This window comes from Mustelus asterias, chromosome 13 (genome assembly GCF_964213995.1).
Source record: "Mustelus asterias chromosome 13, sMusAst1.hap1.1, whole genome shotgun sequence".
In the NCBI taxonomy this organism is placed as follows: Eukaryota; Metazoa; Chordata; class Chondrichthyes; order Carcharhiniformes; family Triakidae; genus Mustelus; species Mustelus asterias.
Genome location: NC_135813.1, coordinates 87,797,279 through 87,820,076, shown reverse-complemented (window position 1 = coordinate 87,820,076; position 22,798 = coordinate 87,797,279). Strand labels below are relative to the sequence as shown.

Below are 22,798 nucleotides of genomic sequence, written 5' to 3'. Positions count from 1 at the left end.
TTGTCCCAGTAGAACAGGTTTCCATTTGCTTTTGGTTAAAATGACCTTTTACTGAAGTCTTCTGACATTTTCAAAACTCGCTGGGAAAAATAAATGTCTGACCGAGAAGTGAACTCTACACTTCAGCAATTTACCAGCCATCACTTCTCAAATTCACTGTTTTTGAAATTTCCCCATGCAGCAGTTGTTGAAATCAAATTAAAATGGGGATTTTTCCAATCTCACTCCTAGTTGAGGAAATCCAAAGCATGGGAGCAGCCATGGGGTCTGGAAATGCGGTTGAACAAATCCTGCTGAGTACAGGACATTACGATTATTGTCTATCTTGCAAAATAAATATAATCAAACAATAATGGAGCACACAGTCCGCAGAGAGCCACACAAAACTAAGCTACATCCACCATGGGAGCTCATTCTGTTTCTTAGAAAGATAAAGGGCAACATTCATACCGTCCAGCAGAGTCACCATGCTGACCGATCTATAAAGATATGGCATTTTTACTCTTAGTTCACTAGCTCCTTCAGATTCAACTATAACAAGCAACAGTGAAGGTTAGAGGGGAATGCTGGCTAGATTCTCGGGGGGGGGGGGGGGGGCGGGGGGGGGGGGGGGAGGGATTGGGGGGGATACTTTATTTTAAAAAAGCTTCTTTTAATAAAATTTTAATTTCAGCCAGCTTCCTGAAAATGCGCATGAGTTATCATTTGCTGTGCAACCTACTTCCTTGTCCTACATCAATTTATTACAGTTGCACTTCCAGTAGGAAACTGATATTGAACGTGATCAGCTCAGTTAGATCTTTCGTCCTTTGGTACCACTTGCATTGCAGCAACCACACTCACTGCTTATTGACACAAAAAGGCGAAGTCAGCTTATTTTCAAACAATTGTGCATAAATAGCTGGAAAACCACAAGGCTTTTGTCACAAAAGCATAAAACATTTATAGAAGAACAGATTATTAATAATATAGTACTCCTTCACCCCACTATACTTTCACAGGTTTATACAGATTAGTAAGGATAACATGAGTTATCGTATACTTTAATATTCACAATAAGCACAGTCCATGTAAACCAACATACAAACTGTGGTAAAACACCTCACACTCTGAGACCAAGTGGCAATGCCATCCAAAACAACTTCGACAGATCTCTCATCAATTCCACCCCCATCCCCAGATACTTGTCATATTGTGATCCAACTGGTCTCACTGAAACACTGTCTTTCTCACAAGGGTTTTCAATCTTCGCTATTGAAGAACACGCCTTGGAATCTTCTCCCAAATGACGCTTTCTCCTGGATGACCTCTCCCAAATGATGCTTTCACCTCGATGTCTTAACCAAGGATCCACTTCCAGGGTTTCAAGCCCTCCTTTCAATGTTCCTGGATTGCTATGTACATTTAAACTTCACCTTCAGTTTGGCAATTTGTTTGGACGGCACAGTGGCAAGCACTGCTGCCTCACAGCGCCAGGAACTTGGGTTCGATTCCCGGCTTGGGTCACTGTCTGTGTGGAGTCTGCACATTCTCCCCATGTCTGCGTGGGTTTCCTCCGGGTGCTCCGGTTTCCTCCCACAGCCTGAAAGACGTGCTGATTAGGCAGATTGACACAAACAGGCGCCAAAGTGCGGCGACCAGGGGAATTTTACAGTAACTTCATTGCAGTGTTAATGAAAGCCTTACTTGTGGCTAATAAATAAACTTTTAACCTTAATGATTTAATCAGAAGTTTTACGACAGTTCATCACCATAAGGCACATCATAATCAGCTTGTTAGTTAAAAGCAGGCGACATGAGTATTAGTTTTTAAGACAAGGGGTAAGATAACTGTTCATCCTATTTTTGAAAAACAGGAAGCCAATAATCATTAAATGCAGCACTGTGCATGCTACAAATCAAAACATAGCAGCTTTCCGCTTCCAGTAGATTGGCTAACAAGCAATATCAGCATAGTATTGTGAAAGGGAAATCGTGTTTAACCAATTTATTGGAGTTCAAGTAACAAGTGCTGTGGATAAAGGCAAACTGGTGGATGTACTGTACTAAGAGTTTCAGAAGGTATTTGATAAAGTGCATCACAAAAGCTCATGGTCTGAAGAAAAACACATTGGCATGGATAGAAGATTGGTCAGCTAACAAGAAACAGAGCAGGCATACAAGGGGCATTTTATGGTTGGTAAAATGTAATGAGTGGTGTGCCACAGAAACCAATTCTGGGGCCTCAATGTTTGACAATTTATAGAAATAATCTGGATAAAGGGACCGAAGTTATGATTGCTAAAGTTGCTGATGGCGCAAAGAAAGGAGAGGGGGGGGAGCAAAACTTACAGGTTGTGGGTTGCTCCCATGAATCTGCTGCCTGTGTCCTTCCAAGGTGGCAGAGAACAAAGAACAGTACAGCGCAGGGAACAGGCCCTTTGGCCCTCGAAGCCTGTGCCGCTCCTTGGTCCATTCCCAGGCTGCTCATGTGACTATCCAGGTAAGTCTTAAACAATGTCAGCGTGTCTGCCTCCACCGCCCTACTTGGCAGCGCATTCCAGGCCCCCACCACCCTCTGTGTAAAAAAAATCCCTCTAATATCTGAGTTACACTTCGCCCCTCTCACCTTGAGCCCGTGACCCCGCGTGATCGTCACTTCGGATCTGGGAAAAAGCTTCCCACCGTTCACCCTATCTATCCCCTTCATAATCTTGTACACCTCTATTAGATCTCCCCTCATTCTCCGTCTTTCCAGGAAGAACAAGCCCTGTTTGCCCAATCTCTCCTCATAGCTAAGACCCTCCATACCAGGCAACATCCTGGTAAACTTTCTCTGCACTCTCTCTAAAGCCTCCACGTCCTTCTGGTAGTGCGGCGACCAGAACTGGACGCAGTACTCCAAATGTAGCCGAACCAGCGTTCTATACAGCTGCATCATCAGACTCCAGCTTTTATACTCTATACCCCGTCCTAAAGGCAAGCATACCATATGCCTTCTTCACCACCTTCTCCACCTGTGTTGTCACCTTCAAGGATTTGTGGACTTGCACACCTAGGTCCCTCAGTGTTTCTATACTCCTGATGGCTCTGCCATTTATTGTATAACTCCTCCCTACATTATTTCTTCCAAAATGCATCACTTCGCATTTATCTGGATTAAATTCCATCTGCCACCTCTCCGCCCAATTTTCCAGCCTATCTATATCCTGCTGTATTGCCCGACAATGCTCATCGCTATCCGCAAGTCCAGCCATCTTTGTGTCATCCGCAAACTTGCTGATAACACCAGTTACACCTTCTTCCAAATCATTTATATAGATCACAAATAGCAGAGGTCACAGTACAGAGCCCTGCGGAACACCACTGGTCACAGACCTCCAGCTGGAAAAAGACCCTTCGACCGCTACCCTCTGTCTCCTATGGTCAAGCCAGTTCTCCACCCATCTAGCCACTTCTCCTTGTATCCCATGAGCCTTAACCTTCTTAACCAACCTGCCATGTGGGACTTTGTCAAATGCCTTACTGAAATCCATATCGATGACATCCACGGCCCTTCCTTCGTCAACCGTTTTTGTCACTTCCTCAAAAAACTCCACCAAATTTGTAAAGCACAACCTCCCTCTTACAAAACCATGCTGTCTGTCGCTAACGAGATTGTTCCGTTCTAAATGCACATACATCCTGTCTCTAAGAATCCTCTCCAACAACTTCCCTACCACGGACGTCAAGCTCACCGGGCTATAATTTCCCGGGTTATCCCTGCTACCCTTCTTAAACAACGGGACCACATTCGCTATCCTCCAATCCTCAGGGACCTCAGCTGTGTCCAAAGAAGCAACAAAGATTTCCATCTGAGGCCCAGCAATTTCATCTCTCGTCTCCCTGAGCAGTCTAGGATAGATGCCATCAGGCCCTGGGGATTTGTCAGTTTTAATGTTCCCTAAAAAACCTAACACTTCCTCCCTTGTAATGGAGATTTTCTCTAACGGGTCAACACCTCCCTCCGAGACACTCCCGGTTAACAGGTTTGGAATATTTTATATCAACCTCTGCTTCCTTCGCAATATTTGAAAGTTCAACTGAATGTATTATTTACTCACGTTTTTCCAGGTGAATCTCGGAGCCAAAAAATATCATCACTGGAAATGCCGAGTTCAGCCCCTGGAACCTTTGGAAAGGAAGGGAGCATTTTACACAATTTATAGCCAAAATAAATATTGCTTCGGACAATGAGTTGTTGTAACAGACAATGACAACAAAAATATTATTTTCAATTTAATTAGTAAGATGTTAACAGAAATATTTTTGTAAATGAGTTGATTTTCAACCAAGTGCAACTTTCAAATTAATCGCACAAATGTGAAGCAGAGTAATAGAGTCGCAGGAATGACCCGTCTCTGCTAATCCCAGCCAAAAGGTTTGCTGAAAGCACTTCAATTCTCCTCATTGCTCCTGAATTAAGCACAGGATAAAATCAAGCCAGAATTTCTCTTCCTGAGAGCTACCCTATAACCCGACTGAGAAGTGAGTGTGAAATGGAATTAGACACAACTGTCGAACTGCAAACAGCACGAGTAAGAGGAGATTGGGTTTTTTTTTTATATGCAATGCAGGTGTAGTTTTGATTTGAATGGAAAAATTACCGTAATCATTGCAACTTATCCCTGATCACGGTTACTGATTTGACTATTCTTCAGTATCTCAAAACTTAACAAAACTGAGAAAACATTGTTCTTTTTACCAATATGAAGAAATGCACCCACTTTTACAGAGTTTGTCAATTGCTTGTACAAACTCAACAAGCTATTCAATGACTGAACATAACAAGAATTATTGTAACTTTTTATTACTTGGAATGAAGTAGAAGATTTTATACAGCGATTAGGGTATGGTTAGTGTAAATTGAACAGTACATCATCAATCTAAAGCCCTAGGGATAACTTTATTTTTTGTTATCTGGGTGAGTTACTGGGAAGTTGAATCATCTTTAACTTTAAGAACTTGGTTGCTCTGATATCAACCATTGCTAGGTGCTACAGGCACGGGATCAAACAACATGCATCACTCAACCTCAAACTTGACAGTCTCATTCAGACACTTTAAGGATGGACGGTGTGCGAAGAAAGAAAAAGTAAATTACACACAAGAATGTAAAATGTGTTGCGCTGAGGTTGGGAACTAGGTTCATGAAAATTAAAAAATTAAACTTGTTTTCTCCTTCCTTGGTTCTCCTGTGCACTGTCCCCAGCGAAAAGATTTAGTATGTAACTTATTACCAGGCCCGACTAAACCAAAACAACGCAGAAGCAAAATATTGCAGTTTCTTGAAACTGGAAATAGAAACAGAACATGCTAGAAACACTCAGCAGGTGCGGCAATGTCTGCAGAGATAAAAGCATCGTTCCAATGAAGTATCACAGACCAGATTCTATGAAACTACATGATGTCCAATAGCAGCACGAGACTATGCTGCATTGAGATTTTTCCTCCGTCAGAGAGGCACCCAATTCATATTCTGAGCCTCCCCGGGGCTGAAATTGCTGGTTTTGCATGTGTGGGATTGCAGCCTTAAGTGCAGATCCATCGTAAGATTCTAGACCCGAAATACAGATGTATGGGAAGTTCCAGCAAATTATGTATTACAGACTGGACAAGAAACAATTAAAACTTACGTCTAAGGGATACTTTGGCCTGCCTCCAGTTGCGATCACAATGTTTTCAGCAGTTAGAATGGTCTGAAATTAGAATGCATATTATTCAAAGTTAAAATTATTTGTGTAACAAATTGGGTGAAGTTGGCAAGAGATGCACTGTAGCTCATCCGAGCTTGCAATTCTGTAACCTGCTACAACAGGAGTGTCCAACCATGTCTTGCAAAGGGCTATATTTTTCAATCACCAGGGCCAGTCACACTTTGACCTGCAAGCGGATGGTGCGAGAGAGATGCTGATGTTGCAGGGCGCAAGGGGTCTGGAGGAAGACCCGGGTGGTTGCTGAAGGGATCATAAGAGTGGGGATTATGGTGACGACCACCCTCTCTCTGACTGTCATTTATCCATCTATTTCCCTCCCTCCCCCTCCTTCCCCCGCTCTCCCCTCCCGCCCCTCCTTCCCCCGCTCTCCCCTCCCGCCCCTCCTTCCCCCGCTCTCCCCTCCCACCCCTCCTTCCCCCGCTCTCCCCTCCCGCCCCTCCTTCCCCCGCTCTCCCCTCCCGCCCCTCCTTCCCCCGCTCTCCCCTCCCGCCCCTCCTTCCCCCGCTCTCCCCTCCCGCCCCTCCTTCCCCCGCTCTCCCCTCCCGCCCCTCCTTCCCCCGCTCTCCCCTCCCGCCCCTCCTTCCCCCGCTCTCCCCTCCCGCCCCTCCTTCCCCCGCTCTCCCCTCCCGCCCCTCCTTCCCCCGCTCTCCCCTCCCGCCCCTCCTTCCCCCACCCCTCCTTCCCCCGCTCTCCCCTCCCGCCCCTCCTTCCCCCGCTCTCCCCTCCCGCCCCTCCTTCCCCCGCTCTCCCCTCCCGCCCCTCCTTCCCCGCTCTCCCCTCCCGCCCCTCCTTCCCCCGCTCTCCCCTCCCGCCCCTCCTTCCCCCGCTCTCCCCTCCCGCCCCTTCTTCCCCCGCTCTCCCCTCCCTCCTTTGCTCTCCACTCTCTCACCGCTTTCACTTGCGCAGGCCTGGCCCCGGCAGCGCAGGCCTGGCCCCGGCAGCGCAGGCCTGGCCCCGGCAGCGCAGGCCTGGCCCCGGCAGCGCAGGCCTGGCCCCGGCAGCGCAGGCCTGGCCCCGGCAGCGCAGGCCTGGCCCCGGCAGCGCAGGCCTGGCCCCGGCAGCGCAGGCCTGGCCCCGGCAGCGCAGGCCTGGCCCCGGCAGCGCAGGCCTGGCCCCGGCAGCGCAGGCCTGGCCCTCACATCCTCTCTCCACTTTTAAATATCCGACATCAGCAAAGCTGGCAGGAAAATCCACATACCCTTGAAGAAACTCAAATTTGAAGCTAACAACATGGTAACATGTATCTTCCATGTTGAAAGGAGCCAGATACAAATCATTGGCAGCTAGACTGTGGCCTGTGGACTGTCCATGGGATAACCCTTTGCTACAAGAACAAATTGCAAACTTATACCTTACAGTTGCTTAATATTCACAAAATGGTGGTTAGTTTTCCAGTACGGTGCTGAGAGTGCCGAAAACAAAATAAATAGAAGCAGGAGTTGGCTATTTGGCCTTTCGAGCCTCCTCCAACATTCAACAAGGTCAGGGATGTTCTTCCTCAAATATATCTTTCTGCACGATCTCCATTCCTTAATTCGCTTCGAAACCAAATATCTATCAACTTCTGTCTGAAATATACTCAACGACTCAGCACCTACTGCTCTCTGGGGTACTAAATTCCAAAGATTCGCAACCTCCTGAGTGAAGAAATTTCCGTGACCCCCCCCCCACCTTGTTCTACATTCCCCAGTCAGGGGAAGCATATTCTCTGTATCTACCCCCCAAGCCCCTTAAGAATTTTATGTTTCAATTAGATTATCTCTCCTTCTTCTACACTCCAAGGAATATGGGCCTAGTCTACTCAATCTCTCACCTTTGCTCATAACATTGATATTAGAAGTTTCTATGTTCACATGGCTAATCAAAACCTTCTATGTAAACTGGTCCCGCTGTAATTATCAGTAGTTGGCTGACTGCTGCAATACAGCAAACCTACTGAAACAACATTTCATCAATGGTATAGACAACCTACTGATACCACAAGTTACAAGGTCTCATAGATACCTTCTATTTTATAAATTTTGGTCAGGATGTTCGTAACTTTTGTTCGTTCTTTTTCTCAAAGCTTCTTTGTCCTTAGACATTTATGTTGGCCCAGATGTTGTGTTCAGTGTGAAGTGATGGCGCTCGCCTCGGATATCAAAAAAGCTGCTCACAAAGACCTCACGATCTCAGTAATGTGCATTTCCCTTTTCCCGAGGCTAGTTTCGGTCTGCCGTCATGTCAAGGGGATCTCCACGTGCCCAGGGAGTAAGATGCATCGATTATGGTTAATTTCTAATTACAATTACAGAGAATGAAATGAATATTTGGTACGCAAGGGATAATGGAGGAGGACATATCATAAACTTTTAAAATAAATTGAAAATAAGTGATGTTTTTATCATAGTGGAGTGTCATGTCCAGCATGCTACGGGGCGGCACGGTGGCACAGTGTTTAGCACTGCTGCCTCACAGCACCAGCAACGTGGGTTCAATTCCGGCCTCGGGTGGCTGTCTGTGTGGAGTTTGCAAGTTCTCCCTGTGTCTGCATGGGTTTCCTCCGGGTGCTCCGGTTTCCTCCCACAGTCCATAAATGTGCAGGTTAGGTGGATTGGCCATGCTAAATTGTCCCTTAGTGTCAGGGGGACTAACTAGGGTAAATGCATGGGGTTATGGGAATAGGACCTGGGTGGGATTGTGGTCGGTGCAGACTCAATGGGCCAAATGGCCTCTTTCTGCACTGTAGGATTCTATGATGCTATGAACTTTCAGTAAACATTTAAAAGCTGGACACAAACAAGCTATTAAAATGCTTGCTGCAAATCATGTGACCTTTAATATCTGATCTAGAGTACAGTATCAAATCTCAGGCATATGGATATTCACACGTCTTTGTTTAAGAATGGACCAACCCGAAAGGACTATGAAATTTCCATACTGCCTGACTCCCTGTTTCATTCTGAACGAAAAGGGAAGATTGGAACTCACTTGGTGGCAGATGGAAGTGAATAACATCGATAACCATGATGCATCATGAGGATTTTCCCCATCCAAATGAAGCTGGGTGAATTTCAGAGGTGCAAACTCACAACAGAGGATGTGAAATCAACAGAAACAACCCCCCTAATTTAGAAAAGGACTTAAACTTGCGAAAAGGCTCATGCGGCAGCCATGTTTTTGTCTGCTTTTAGAAATTAGCTAAGAGCTATTCGCGGTCAGAAGACCAGACCACGAACTAGCCCCGAGGTAATTAACAGCAATACCCTGAAACTGGAAAATCCCACGAGAGGAAAGGATGTCCTTGTCAACCTGTTGCCTGAGAACCAAGCTCAACCTCCTCGCTATCTACTACAGGAAACATCACAACTTGCTGTCAATACTCTGCTCACCAAGACTTTCACCTCAACTTTAAGCCATAAAAATGATTCAAGAAACCAAAGTATATTACCTTTACCTGTATCCAATATGTGTGTGTGCAAGAGTGTGAGTGGGGAACAATGCTTTAATTCAGGCCAGGAATGAGAGAATAAATAGACTTTTTTTATTTTTTGAAGTTAGAAAAGCTTTCTGCATAAACTATTTAACACAACTTCCATTCAAAACGTACTGATCACAGGCAATAAGAACACACATATATTCTCAGCGTGAGGGGAGAGATGTGACAACCCAGAAACTTAAAATTACTTTATCAAGGCCAATGTACAGCAATAATAATGAACTTAGTATGTTGTGAAAAATCCAGTCGCACCTCAATCAACACGGTGCAATCATTTCAAGAGGTTTTTTAAAAATAGCTAATTGTGCAATGTGGCAAGTTCTCGTCACTAGTAATTTCTAACTGATTGAAATATGGGGGTTATGTCAACCCTGTGGGGAAGCGCAGAATCACTGACAGCAACTTCTGGATTTTCGAGTTTCACTGCACATGTGTAGACTCCACTGTTGCTGTCAGGTTCAGAAAAACAATGGCAATGAACAGTTTCGCCATCGTCACCATTGCACAACTATTTTTTAACCCTCCTGTCCCCAAACCGGTGGATTTGAGTCACAAAGAAGTGAAAGATTTCTCTCTCGATTTTTCTTAGACCCCATTCCATACATGCAAGCACAAAAGCAGGAAAGAATGAAGACAAGCTACTTCCTCGATTGCTTACCGCATTCTGGAAATATTCTGGGATACGAGCTGGCCTCACATACACTTGTTAGCACCACCAAAAAAAACCCAAGAAATATGCCTCTTTGCTCAGTGATGATATTAACCTTGGGGGGCAGCAGGAGAATCATTTCTGTAATTTTACAGAAAATACTCTGATTCTCTCCCTCTTGCCCATAGCATAATTAACACTGTGAAATTCCCCTAGCCCCACAGTCCAGCGCCTGTTCGGGTCAATGCACCTAACCAGCATGTCTTTCGGACTGTGGGAGGAAACCGGGGCACCCGGAGGAAACCCACGCAGACACGGGGCGAACGTGCAAACACCACACAGACAGTGACCCGAGCCGGGAATCGAACCCGGGTCCCTGGCGTTGTGAGGCAGCAGTGCTAACTAATGTGCCACCGTGAAAACTCTCGATCAACTGCATATAAAGCACAATCTTCCCCCCGCCCATCACTAAGTATTTTTAAAAGTGTCTAAACCGGTGCTGTAAATATTGAACCACCAGTGCAGAAACCTCACCTTTTCACCTTGCTTGGATTCCCCTTGAACAGTATGTTTGTCTAGAAAAGCACCTTTGAGATTCACGTATTTCACCTTCCTGTTAAGGATAAGGAGAGGTTACACGTTCGGTTTTGGAAATTAAATGCATCCAAATGAAATGCGATTTTGGGAGAAAAATGCTGAAGTTGAATTTGCGCACGAAATTGAAAATGCCGTGCTCGTGCCGATCAGAAACTGCTAAATGGCGCAGCTCATACTCACCTATCCTGAAGCTGGACTAGATGTCCCCAGTTTAAGGATTTCACATGGCTTTGAACAGCACTGGCCATGGTACCCCTAAAGAGAAAAGGAAGCCATGAGCAATGATGATCCAAACAAGCGCCAAATAGTCACAGTAACCTGAATCTGGAAATCTGTAACAAAGGCAAATGCTGGAAATACTCAGCAGGCCAGACAGCATCTGCGGAGAGAGAAATTCCAAACTCTGGAATCAGGAGTGGCATTCCTCAATTTAAATCACCAATCATGTGATTGTACCATCAATAAAACACCGCTTAAGGGTTTGTTCTGAAGTTCAAAGCATTGTTGACAGTGCCCTGTGAGGCCGCCATTGACACTTTCACCTGGGTGAACCTGCTCAATCTATGCAGCCTGATTCCAATTCATGTACAGGGAACAGTACGAAGCTAAGCACACCAAGCTTGCCACAGCGCCCTAAGGTATTTAGAATCACACACCACAAACACACAGGAGCAATACCAGCTGGTATAATACAACAGAGAACTGTAAGGTGATGGAAAAATAAATGCCAAACAGTGATACAGTGAATGGCTGCAAAGACTTGCATTTTATAAAGCATTTTTCTCAACCTCAGAACAACCAAGAATGTTTTCCATCCAATAAAGTGCTTTTGAAATGCAGTTACTGGTGTAATGTAGGAAATTGTGCAAGCTCCCACAAACAGCATTGATCAAGCCATATATTTTCAGTGATGCTGATTGGGATTGAAATAGTGGACACGATATCAGACAGAACTCTTCTATACCTCTTCAAAATTGCATCATGGAATTTTTACGTCCACCTGAGGCACACTAGGTTTATCCAAAAGATTCACATGCAAAAGATTATCATGGGATGTGAACCTCAAGGCCAACATTTATTGCCCATCACTAATAGCCCTTCAGAAGTTAGTGGCGAGCTCCCTTCTTGAACTGCCACAGTCCTTGAGTGCTGTTAGGAAGAGAGTTTGAGAATTTTAACCCAGCAATTTCATTAAAGTGCATATTTTTAAAGAGAGAATAGTATGTTAGGCATGAGAGCCTCTTTCCCTTGGCTGGAGATTCTAGAATTAGAGGTCATTGTCTCAAAGTAAAGGGTCCGCCATTTAGGACAGAGATTTCCTCAAAGTGCTGTGAATCTTTGGAATTCTCCACTCGAGAGAGCAGGGGATGTTCATTGATGAGTAAAAGCAAGACTGAGATTGATAGATTTTGGGCAGTAAGGGACTCAAGGGATGGGCGTTGGAGAGGAGTGCTGTTGTGGTACAAGTTCTGTCACAATTTTATTGAACTGACATGTGACAGCGGCTATAATAGGTAAGTAAAGGATCAGGACACAGATGTGGTCATGAACTGAAAGCTGTTTGTCAATTGTGTATGCACTGGGATGTACCTCAAAAGCATCCAAATAGCTATACAACTATTAAAACAGATCATCTAACAAAGCATTATTTGTTAGTAATACTTAGAACACTCAGTGAGTACAATTTTGGACACTTCTTTTCAAAATGAACGTCAAATGCATTGCGAAAGAGTCCTGGAAACAGCATGGCTTTAGATGGGGTAGAGTGTTATGGAAATGGTAACATTTGTGTTGGATAGGCCAAGTGGATGAAAGGGTCTTTTAGCGTCACATCGTTGTCCACATATTTGCTTCTAGACAAGAGAAGACTCCTTTTCCTTCCAATCCCAACCAACCTGACCTTCACCTCAGATAACTGTGGCAGATTCACAGTAAAACCAGTTACAGTTCTGCAAATCCACCCGAGGTGTGGTCAGGAATAGGTTTCTCACTTCTTTATCCTTTTGCAGATTGGCTTATCACCAGCCTCAAGAAACTGATGGAGTGAAGTCTATCTGTGATAAAGCAAACTGCACGTTGGTTGTGAAGGGAGCGGCTAAATGAGACAACTTACCCAATTTTGTTTCATAATTTATGTTAAGTCTCTTTTCTTGGGGATGAGTATGATATATAATTAATTTATAAAATGGTATATGGCTCCTTTAAGTATCTTTCTAATCTCCAGAGTCCCGACTAGTCAGTGAAATAAAAGCAAAATACTGTGGACGCTGGAAATCAGAATTAAAAACAGAAAGGCCTAGGTGTGGCAGCATCTGTGGAGAGAGAAAGAAGTTGAGGAACGGTCATTTTCAGCCTGAAACATTAATTTTGTTTTCTCACTCCACAGATGCTACCAGACAGGCTGAATTTTTCCAGCACTTTCTGCTTTTATTCCCCTTTTGCAGGCTCTTGCATCCTATTTTAGGTCTCTACCTGCAAAAGTATAAACAACAGAATTCCATGAACTGATGATTATAGCTTATTATGTGCCCGAGGATAGAGAGCCGTAAATCACTTGTTATTTTGTGTTTGCTTGATGCGAACGCCTCGCTGAAGCAACCTGACAGCTATATATTTATCGCATGTCAGTTGAAGAGCAGGCAGATTGGAATGACTTACTCATCACATCAGCAGAGGGGTGTGTGAGGCAACACACATTGCAGACTTGCCAATAGGTTCAGGGGAAATTATCAAATCAACAGTCTTTGATTTTTCCAAACCTAACTGGCGCCTCACTACCCAAATATACCTTCAGGTGCCTGATGAGATCATCGCACAAACTCAATAAGTTATGGATTAACTTATTTCCAATTCATGTCTTTAAGAAGCAAAAACACCTTAGAAAGTTAAACAAACCAGTTGTAACTTTTTGTTTTTACTGCAAGTCTGTGCAAACTGCCAAAATTAGAGTTTGCTTTTCAGTCTTTAAATCTTACAGTCCATTCTTCTAAAAACAAAATGCAATGATTATTCTCAGATTTTTGGGCATCAATTATTATAGAGATCTGTTGACATTAATGGGGGAAACCCCCAACCCACAGGTTAGTTATATTACATAGTTTCAGGGCGGCACGATGTCACAGGGGTTAGCACTGCTGCCTCACAGCGCCAGGGACCCAGGGAAGATTCCTGGCTTGGGTCATTGTGTGTGGGGAATCTGTACGTTCTCCCAGTGTCTGCGTGGGTTTCCTCCGGGTGCTCCGGTTTCCTCCCACAGTCCAAAGATGCGTGGGTTAGGGTTGATTGGCCATGCTAAATCGCCCCTTAGTGTCAGGGGGATTGGCAGGGTAAATATGTGGGGTTAAGGGAATAGGGCCTGGGTGGGATTGTGGTCAGTACAGACTCGATGGGCCAAATGGCCTCCTTCTGTACTGTAAGGATTCTATAATTATTTATTCATCAGAAGAAAACAGCAGATTAGCTGGTCAATACCACTCTGCTGTTTTGGGAGTTTGCTGTGCATAAATTAGTTGTTATATTTCCTGCATTACACAATGACTACACTTTAGAAAGTACTCCACTGGCTGCAAAGTGCTTCAGGAGGCCCTGTGGTTATGAAAGGTGCAACACAAATACAAGCTTTTTTTTGCCGAGTGTTTCTAACACTTTCAGCTTATTTTTCAGATTTCCAGCATTCCGGCGCTATTTTGCCAGCTGCTGAATTATGATTGCTACCATTCAAAATTGCTGTGGATACATTTTCTCGACCCTAGTGCAGGCAAACCCACACTCCTGATGACCTTCACCCTGGATTTATGCAAATGATAATCTGGGATGGCTGGGTTGGGGTTAATAATGAACCGTTAACAAGTAGTGTAATTGAAATAGGATAAATGACCACTGCGTGCACTTGGGTCATAATGCACAAATAAGGTTCCTTATTTCTCAGGCTCCAAACTAAAAGTAAGGTTCAAGAAAAATAACACGAGCACAGGAACAAGTTAAAAAGGATAGATGAAGCACATTGCATCACACTTGGGCCACAGAATCTGTTGCAAAACATCTGGATTTTCCCTGGAAAATTACACTTTCAATTTGTCCTGTCGATGCACAAATTATATGCAAAAATGAGCAAGATGTTTCACTTATCCTACCAGATGGCATGTAACATTCACACCATACAAATGTCGGGCTATATCTCCAACAAGAATGATCTCAACAGCCGAAAGCCCCAGCTCCTGACTTCCGAAAGGCTGTCCACCAAGTCAGCAGCATGACGGAATACTCCTCACTTGGATGATTGAGAGCAACTCCATCAACACTGAAGAACCATCTAGATCAAAGCAGTGTTGTTTGATTGGTATCCCTTTCACCATATGGTATACAGTGGCACAAGTGTGTACTACCCTCAAGATGCACTACAGCAACTTCCCAGCCTGCTTTCAAACCTGAAATTTCACCACTTTCAAGGGCAGCAGGTACACGGGAACACCACTAGCTGCAAGCTCCCTTCCAAACCACTTATCATCCTGACTTGGAACTACAGCAGGTCAAAAACCCTGGAACTCCCTCCTGCATTCCCAGCACTGCGGACATAGCTAAACCTGATGGACTACAGTGGATCGAAAAGGCAGCTCATCACAACTTTTTTCAAGGGTAATTAGGGATGGGAAACAAATGCTGGCTTTGCCAGCAATGCTCAGATCCCAGGAAAACATAAAATAATCTGCGTGGCAAAGCAGAATACATGGCTCGGATTAAACCCTGTTGTACAAATGAGCAAAAGATAGATCATGTGATGCCAACCATTTCGGGCTAAGTTGAGAAATTTCTTCACTCAAATGATTGTGAAACTTCGAAATTCCCCACCGCAGACAGCAGTGGATGCTCAGTTGCTGAGTAAGTATACTCAAAATGGGGTTGACAGAACTTTGGATATTAAGGCAATGAAGTGATATAGGGATAATGCAGGAAGGTGGAATTGAGGTAGACAATCAGCTATGATCTTGTTGAATGTTGGACCAGGCTCTAAGGGCCAAATATCCTCCCCCAGCTCCTATACTAATAATTCAAGGGTAAAGTTCCTAATCATACAACAGTGCCAATCAAAAAAGGCATTAAGCGGCACAGATACTGCCTAGTAGGTCATAGTCATAGAGGTTTACAGCATGGAAACAGGCCCTTAGGCCCAACTTGTCCATGCCGCCCAATTTTTAACCATTAAGCCAGTCCCAATTGCCCACATTTGGCCCATATCCCTTTATATAAAAGACAAAATTGTATCTGCCTCTACTATCATCTCTGGCAGCTCATTCCAGACACTCACCACCCTCAGAAAAAATTGCCTACCTGGACCCTTTTGTAACTCTCCCTTCAAACCTATGTCCCCTAGTTTTGGACTCCCCTACCTTTGGGAAAAGATATTGACTCTCTAGCTGATCTGTGCCCCTCATTATTTTATAGATCTCTAAAATCACCCCTAAGTTTCCTACGCCCCAGGGAAAAAGTCCCAGTCTATCCAGCCTCTCCTTATAACTCAAAACATCAAGTCCCAGTAGCATCCTAGTAAATCTTTTCTGCACTCTCTAGTTTAATAATATCCTTTCTTTAATAGGGTGACCAGAACTGTACACAGTACTCCAAGTGTGGTCTTACTAATGTCTTGTACAAACTTTAACAAGACGTCCCAACTCCTGTATTCAATGTTCTGACCAATGAAACCGAGCATGCCGAATGCCACCTTCACCACTCTGTCCACCTGTGACTCCACTTTCAAGGAGCTATGAACCTGTACCCCTAGATCTCTTTGTTCTATAAGTCTCCCCAATGCCCTACCATGAACCGAGTAAGTCCTGCCCTGGTTCGATCTACCAAAATGCATCACCTTGCATCTATTTAAATTAAACTCCATCTGCTATTCATCAGCCCACTGGCCCAATTGATCAAGATCCCATTGCAATCCTAGATAACCTTCTACACTTTCCACTATGCCACCAATCTTGGGTGTCATCTGCAAACTTACAAATCATGCCTCATAAATTCTCATCAAAATCATTATTTTAAATGGCAAATAACAGTGGACCCAGCACCAATCCCTGAGGCACATCGTTGGTCACAGGTCTCCAGTTTGAAAAACAATCAAAGAACAAAGAAAATTACAGCACAGGAACAGGCCCTTCGGACGTCCAAGCCTGCACCAACCACGCTGCCCAACTTAACTAAAACCCCCTACCCTTCCTAGGACTACATCCCTCTATTCCCATCCTATTCATGTACTTGTCAAGACATCCCTTAAAAGTCACTACCGTATCCACTTCCACTATCTCCCCCGGCAACGAGTTCAAGGCACCCACTACTCTGTAAAAAATCTGCCTCGTACATCTCCTTTAAACTTTGCCCCTCGCACCTTAAACCTATGCCCCCTAATAATTGACTCTTCCACCCTGGAAAAAAGCTTCTGACTATCTACTCTGTCCATGCCTCTTATAATCTTGTAGACTTCTATCAGGTCTAGAGGAAGTGTTAGGTTTTTTAGGGAACAGTAAAACTGACAAAGCCCCAGGGCCTGATGGCATCTATCCTCGACTGCTCAGGGAGACGAGAGATGAAATTGCTGGGCCTCTGACGGAAATCTTTGTCGCTTCTTTGGACACGGGTGAGGTCCCTGAGGATTGGAGGATAGCAAATGTGGTCCCGTTGTTTAAGAAGGGTAGCAGGGATAACCCAGGAAATTATAGGCCGGTGAGCTTGACGTCCGTGGTAGGGAAGTTGTTGGAGAGGATTCTTAGAGACAGGATGTATGTGCATTTAGAACGAAACAATCTCATTGGTGACAGACAGCATGGTTTTGTAAGAGGGAGGTCGTGCCTTACAAATTTGGAGGAGTTTTTTGAGGAAGTGACAAAAACGGTTGATGAAGGAAGGGCCGTGGATGTCGTCTATATGGATTTCAGTAAGGCATTTGACAAAGTCCCACATGGCAGGTTGGTTAAGAAGGTTAAGGCTCATGGGATACAAGGAGAAGTGGCTAGATGGGTGGAGAACTGGCTCGGCCATAGGAGACAGAGGGTAGTGGTCGAAGGGTCTTTTTCCGGCTGGAGGTCTGTGACAAGTGGTGTTCCGCAGGGTTCTGTACTGGGACCTCTGCTATTTGTGATATATATAAATGATTTGGAAGAAGGTGTAACTGGTGTAATCAGCAAGTTTGCGGATGACACGAAGATGGCTGGAATTGCGGATAGCGAAGAGCATTGTCGGGCAATACAGCAGGATATAGATAGGCTGGAAAATTGGGCGGAGAGGTGGCAGATGGAGTTTAATCCGGAGAAATGCGAAGTGATGCATTTTGGAAGAAATAATGTAGGGAGGAGTTATACAATAAATGGCAGAGTCATCAGGAGTATAGAAACACAGAGGGACCTAGGTGTGCAAGTCCACAAATCCTTGAAGGTGGCAACACAGGTGGAGAAGGTGGTGAAGAAGGCATATGGTATGCTTGCCTTTATAGGACGGGGTATAGAGTATAAAAGCTGGAGTCTGATGATGCAGCTGTATAGAACGCTGGTTAGGCCACATTTGGAGTACTGCGTCCAGTTCTGGTCGCCGCACTACCAGAAGGACGTGGAGGCATTGGAGAGAGTGCAGAGAAGGTTTACCAGGATGTTGCCTGGTATGGAGGGTCTTAGCTATGAGGAGAGATTGGGTAGACTGGGGGTGTTCTCCTTGGAAAGACGGAGAATGAGGGGCGATCTAATAGAGGTATACAAGATTATGAAGGGTATAGATAGGGTGAACAGTGGGAAGCTTTTTCCCAGGTCGGAGGTGACGATCACGAGGGGTCACGGGCTCAAGCTGAGAGGGGCGAAGTATAACTCAGACATCAGAGGGACGTTTTTTACACAGAGGGTGGTGGGGGCCTGGAATGCGCTGCCAAGTAGGGTGGTGGAGGCAGGCACGCTGACATCGTTTAAGACTTACCTGGATAGTCACATGAGCAGCCTGGGAATGGAGGGATACAAACGATTGGTCTAGTTGGACCAAGGAGCGGCACAGGCTTGGAGGGCCGAAGGGCCTGTTTCCTGTGCTGTACTGTTCTTTGTTCTTTGTCTCCCCTCAACCTCCGTCGCTCCAGTGAGAACCAAGTTTCTCCAACCTCTCCTCATAGCTAATACCCTCCAGACCAGGCAACATCCTGGTAAATCGTTTCTGTACCCTCTCCTCTACAACCACCCTCTATCTTCTGTCAAGAAGCCAATTTTATATCCAATTGGCTACCTCACCCTGGATCCCATGAGATTTAACCTTATGCAACAACCTACCCTGTCAAAGGCCTTGCCAAAGTCGGCACGGCACGGTAGCACAGTGGTTAGCACTGCTGCTTCACAGCTCCAGGGACCTGGGTTCGATTCCCGGTTTGGGTCACTGTCTGTGTGGAGTTTGCACATTCTCCTCGTGTCTGCGTGGGTTTCCTCCGGGTGCTCCGGTTTCCTCCCACAGTCCAAAGATGTGCGGGTTAGGTTGATTGGCTATGCTAAAAATTGCCCTTAGTGTCCTGAGATGTGTAGGTTAGAGGAATTAGTGGGAAATATGTAGGGATATGGGGGTAGGGCCTGGGTGGGATTGTAGTCGGTGCAGACTCAATGGGCCGAATGGCCTCTTTCTGTACTGTAGGGTTTCTATGATTTCTATGAAAGTCCATGTAGACAACGTCAACTACACTGCCTTCATCTACCTTCTTGGTTACCCCTTCAAAAAACTCAAATCAAATTCATGAGACATGATTTTCAACTCACAAAGCCATGCTGACTGTCCCTAATCTGTCCTTGCCTCTCTAAATGCTTATGGATCCTGTTGCTCAGAATACCTTCTAACAACTTAACCCACTACAGATGTTGGGTTCACCGGCCTGTCGTTGCCAGGCTTTTCCCTGCAGCCCTTCTTAAACAAAGGCACAACATTTGCCACCCTCCAATCTTCAGGCACATCTGAAGCTGTTGATGATTCAAATATCTCTGCTGGGGGCCCGCAATTTCCTCCCTTGCCTCCCATAATGTCCTAGGATACATTTCATCAGGTCCCAGGGATTTACCTGCCTTGATGCGCTTTAAGACTTCCAGCACCTCCATCTCTGTAACATGTACACTTCTCAAAACATCGCTATTTATTTCCCCAAGTTCCCTAACATCTATGTCTTTCTCAACAGTAAATACAGGTGAGCAATATTCATTTAGGATCTCACCCATCTGTTGTGGATCTACATAGATGACCTTGTTGATCCTTAAGAGGCCCTATTCTCTCCCTAGTTACGCTTTTGCCCTTTATTTGTAGAAGCTCTTTGGATTCTTGTTTGCCTCATCTGCCAAAGCAATCGCGTGTCCCCTTTTTTCCCCCACCTGATTTCTCTTTAAACTCAACTCCGACATCCTCTGTACTTTTCAAGGGCTGCACTTGATCCCAGCTCCCTATGCATGTCATATGCCTCCTCCTTCTTTTTGACCAGGGCCTCAATATCCCGAGTCATCCAGGGTTCCCGACTTCTACCAGCCTTGCCCTTCACTCTAAAAAGAATGTGCTTACCCTGAACCCTGATTGACACACTTTTGAAAGCCTCCCACTTGCCAGGTGATCACTGATATCATCTTCACCCAGATGTAACCAATGAACTCTGATAGAGACAATGATAACTGTTGTACATCCAACAGAGCTGGTCGGCACCAATATTGGCGCTCATCTGTGGTACTTGTTAAGCAAACCATCAGTCAGTGCTAGCAGGTCTTTCTGAAACGACCTTACTTCATTAGTCAAGAGAGGTATTTTCTCTGATACAAAGAAACTCCCAGGAACCCAAGGAGACATTTTTGTATTTTTTTTAAACAATCCTATCAGCTACGATTTACAACAAATAAACTTGAAAATGTAACGTCCTTTATTGCCACTACGGTACTTCATATTGATATTACTTCTGTTCCCTTACATAATCAGGTCAAGAAGCTATTAAAACACATTGTCCCACCCCACTCCCACAAATTAAGCAACAGAAATAGTAATAAAGTATGTCAAGGATAATCATAATTCTCTATAATTACTTAATATTGTCTTTAATGGATCTACCAGCGAAACACCTTCATTAAAACACGTCCAGACCAGTAGTTTATGCTAACCACAGAAGTTCCTATTTATCTGTCAGTGTGAAACATCAATTGCACTCCTTTCATTATACATCCTGTACAATAAATCACAATCTTTTCAATGGCAGCATTCCATCTGTGCCAGGAGCAGAGAAAGGAGAAACTATTGCTTGCACAAAGGGAAAACACTTTTAGTTATGAAGTTCCAATGATGCTTAAATTGCTTGCATCAACTTATGGTTGCCATGATAACAAAAGGTCATGCAGATCAGATGACCTCAGGTTCCAGTGTGCCATGTTAGCTGATCTAGGGTCATGGCGGAGATACTATAATTGGTCAAGCATCTCAGAACCAGGCAAAGGAGAAGTCAACCAGGATTCACAATGCTAACTTCTATCCAATGACTCCCAACTCAAAAGAAAGTGTGCATACGCAGTTGAGGGAGGGAGAGATTCAGGTTTAATAGCGGAAGTGGTCAGTCAAAAAAGCTTGTTAGGCTGAGAGGGGAGCTGATTGAGATGCATCAAATTATGAGGGATATAGATAGTGTAGATAGGAAGAAACATTTCCCCTTATAAATGGGTCAATACCCGGGGGCATAAATTTAAGGAAAAGGCTTTTCTCCCGGACGGTGGCAGGACCGCTTGAAAGAGGCGGAAACCCTCAACATTTAGATGAGTACATGAAACACCATAGCACATACAAGGCTATGGACCAAGTGCTGGAAAATGGGATTATAATAGATAGGTGCTTGATGGCCGGCGCAGACACGAGGGGCCAAAGGCCTCTTTTTGTACTGTAAAATTCTCACTCTAAAGCACAAAAACTTAGCACAATTGCTGAAGGATGGACACTTGGGTGAGCGGCTACTGAATGAACTGCTGCCCATGTTACTGTACATCAGAGAGAGACTGGGAACAAAGGGAGATGAAGAGAAATAAAAGGAATCAATTGCACGTTTTTAACTGCAAATTTCAGGAAAAATACAAAATAAAATTTCTAAATAATTTAGAGAGGGATTAATGTGCTGCCTCACTAATGCAAAAAATCAACTCAAAGAAACATCAATGCTCTTCACAACTAACGGATTATTTTTAAAGTCACTGTTGTAACATACTTAAAATGGGCTGCCAATTTACACACAGCAAGATCCCACAAAAAATAAATTAGATGACCAATTAATCTGTTCAAGATCGCATTGGCCGAAGGGAGGAGCGTTGGCCATGCAACTAGAACTCCCTGTTTATAAAATACTGCAGATGTTGGAAATCTGAAATAAAAAACAGAAAATGCTGGAAAATCTCAGCAGGTCTGGCAGCATCTGCACAGAGAGAAACAGAGTTAACATTTCAAATCTGTACGACTCTTCTTCAGAGCCCTGAACTACCTGTCCTTCTTTGATTAATGCTACAGGACCTTTTATTCCCCTCTGAACTACTGGATATCTCATCGAAAGATGACATCATAAGCAATGTAGCACACCCACCGTACCGCATTGAAATGTCCACTAAATTGTGAATTCATGTCTTTGATAGTGATAGATCCCTCAAAATCTTCTGACTTTGCAGTAAGAATTCTGCCAACTGTGGCATTCTGCCACTTGCTGACTTTAAACGTAAGGAGGCAAAATGTGCTTCTATGTCCCTGATTCTACGCATCATTCCCTGCTGAACAGGAGGGAGAAAGCAACCACTCTCAGGTTCACACCAATATGCCTGAGCAGCTAATACCATGGGAGTGCAAGTAAGCATCTTCGGTGAGTTGCCTGTTGATACTTCCATCCACTTGCCCTGAGTAAAGATTAATTGTACTCCTCTCATTATGATTTATTGTACAGTATGTATAATCTATCCTCCTGGAACAAATGCCTCACCACTTCTCAAGGCCTCCAAATGCGATACACAACATAATAAAATGACCAAACAATGAATTGCAGTTGGTTAAAATGTTGAACATACCAGTCATGGTGTACAGGCAGGGATATATCCCAACCAAAATTCTTGGCATCTTTAATGGCACCTCCCAGCAGCGCTGCATGGTGCATTAGCTTTTTGGGAATACAGCCTACATTGACACAAGTACCACCAAGACCCCATCTCGTGCCTAGAAGACAGCAAACAATGATGTAAGTTGCACACTTTCTTGCAACAAAACAGATGCCACATTCCCAAGTTTAAAAAAAGACACGAGGTTGAATGAAGTGAAAAGAACTTGTTATTGCAATGCTTCTCC

General features: G+C 44.5%; 1 protein-coding gene across 1 annotated transcript in view; it reads right to left on the bottom strand.

The window, feature by feature from the left end:
- txnrd2.2 (thioredoxin reductase 2, tandem duplicate 2) overlaps positions 1–22,798 on the bottom strand; it is a 95,563-nt gene that overhangs the window by 60,686 nt on the left and 12,079 nt on the right. The window contains exons 4-8 of the mRNA XM_078227236.1: positions 22,525–22,669; positions 10,640–10,714; positions 10,397–10,475; positions 5,655–5,717; positions 4,083–4,150 (exon numbers count right to left, since the gene is read on the bottom strand). Coding sequence (XP_078083362.1) covers positions 4,083–4,150; positions 5,655–5,717; positions 10,397–10,475; positions 10,640–10,714; positions 22,525–22,669 — 430 coding nt within the window. The remainder of the gene's footprint in view (positions 1–4,082; positions 4,151–5,654; positions 5,718–10,396; positions 10,476–10,639; positions 10,715–22,524; positions 22,670–22,798) is intronic.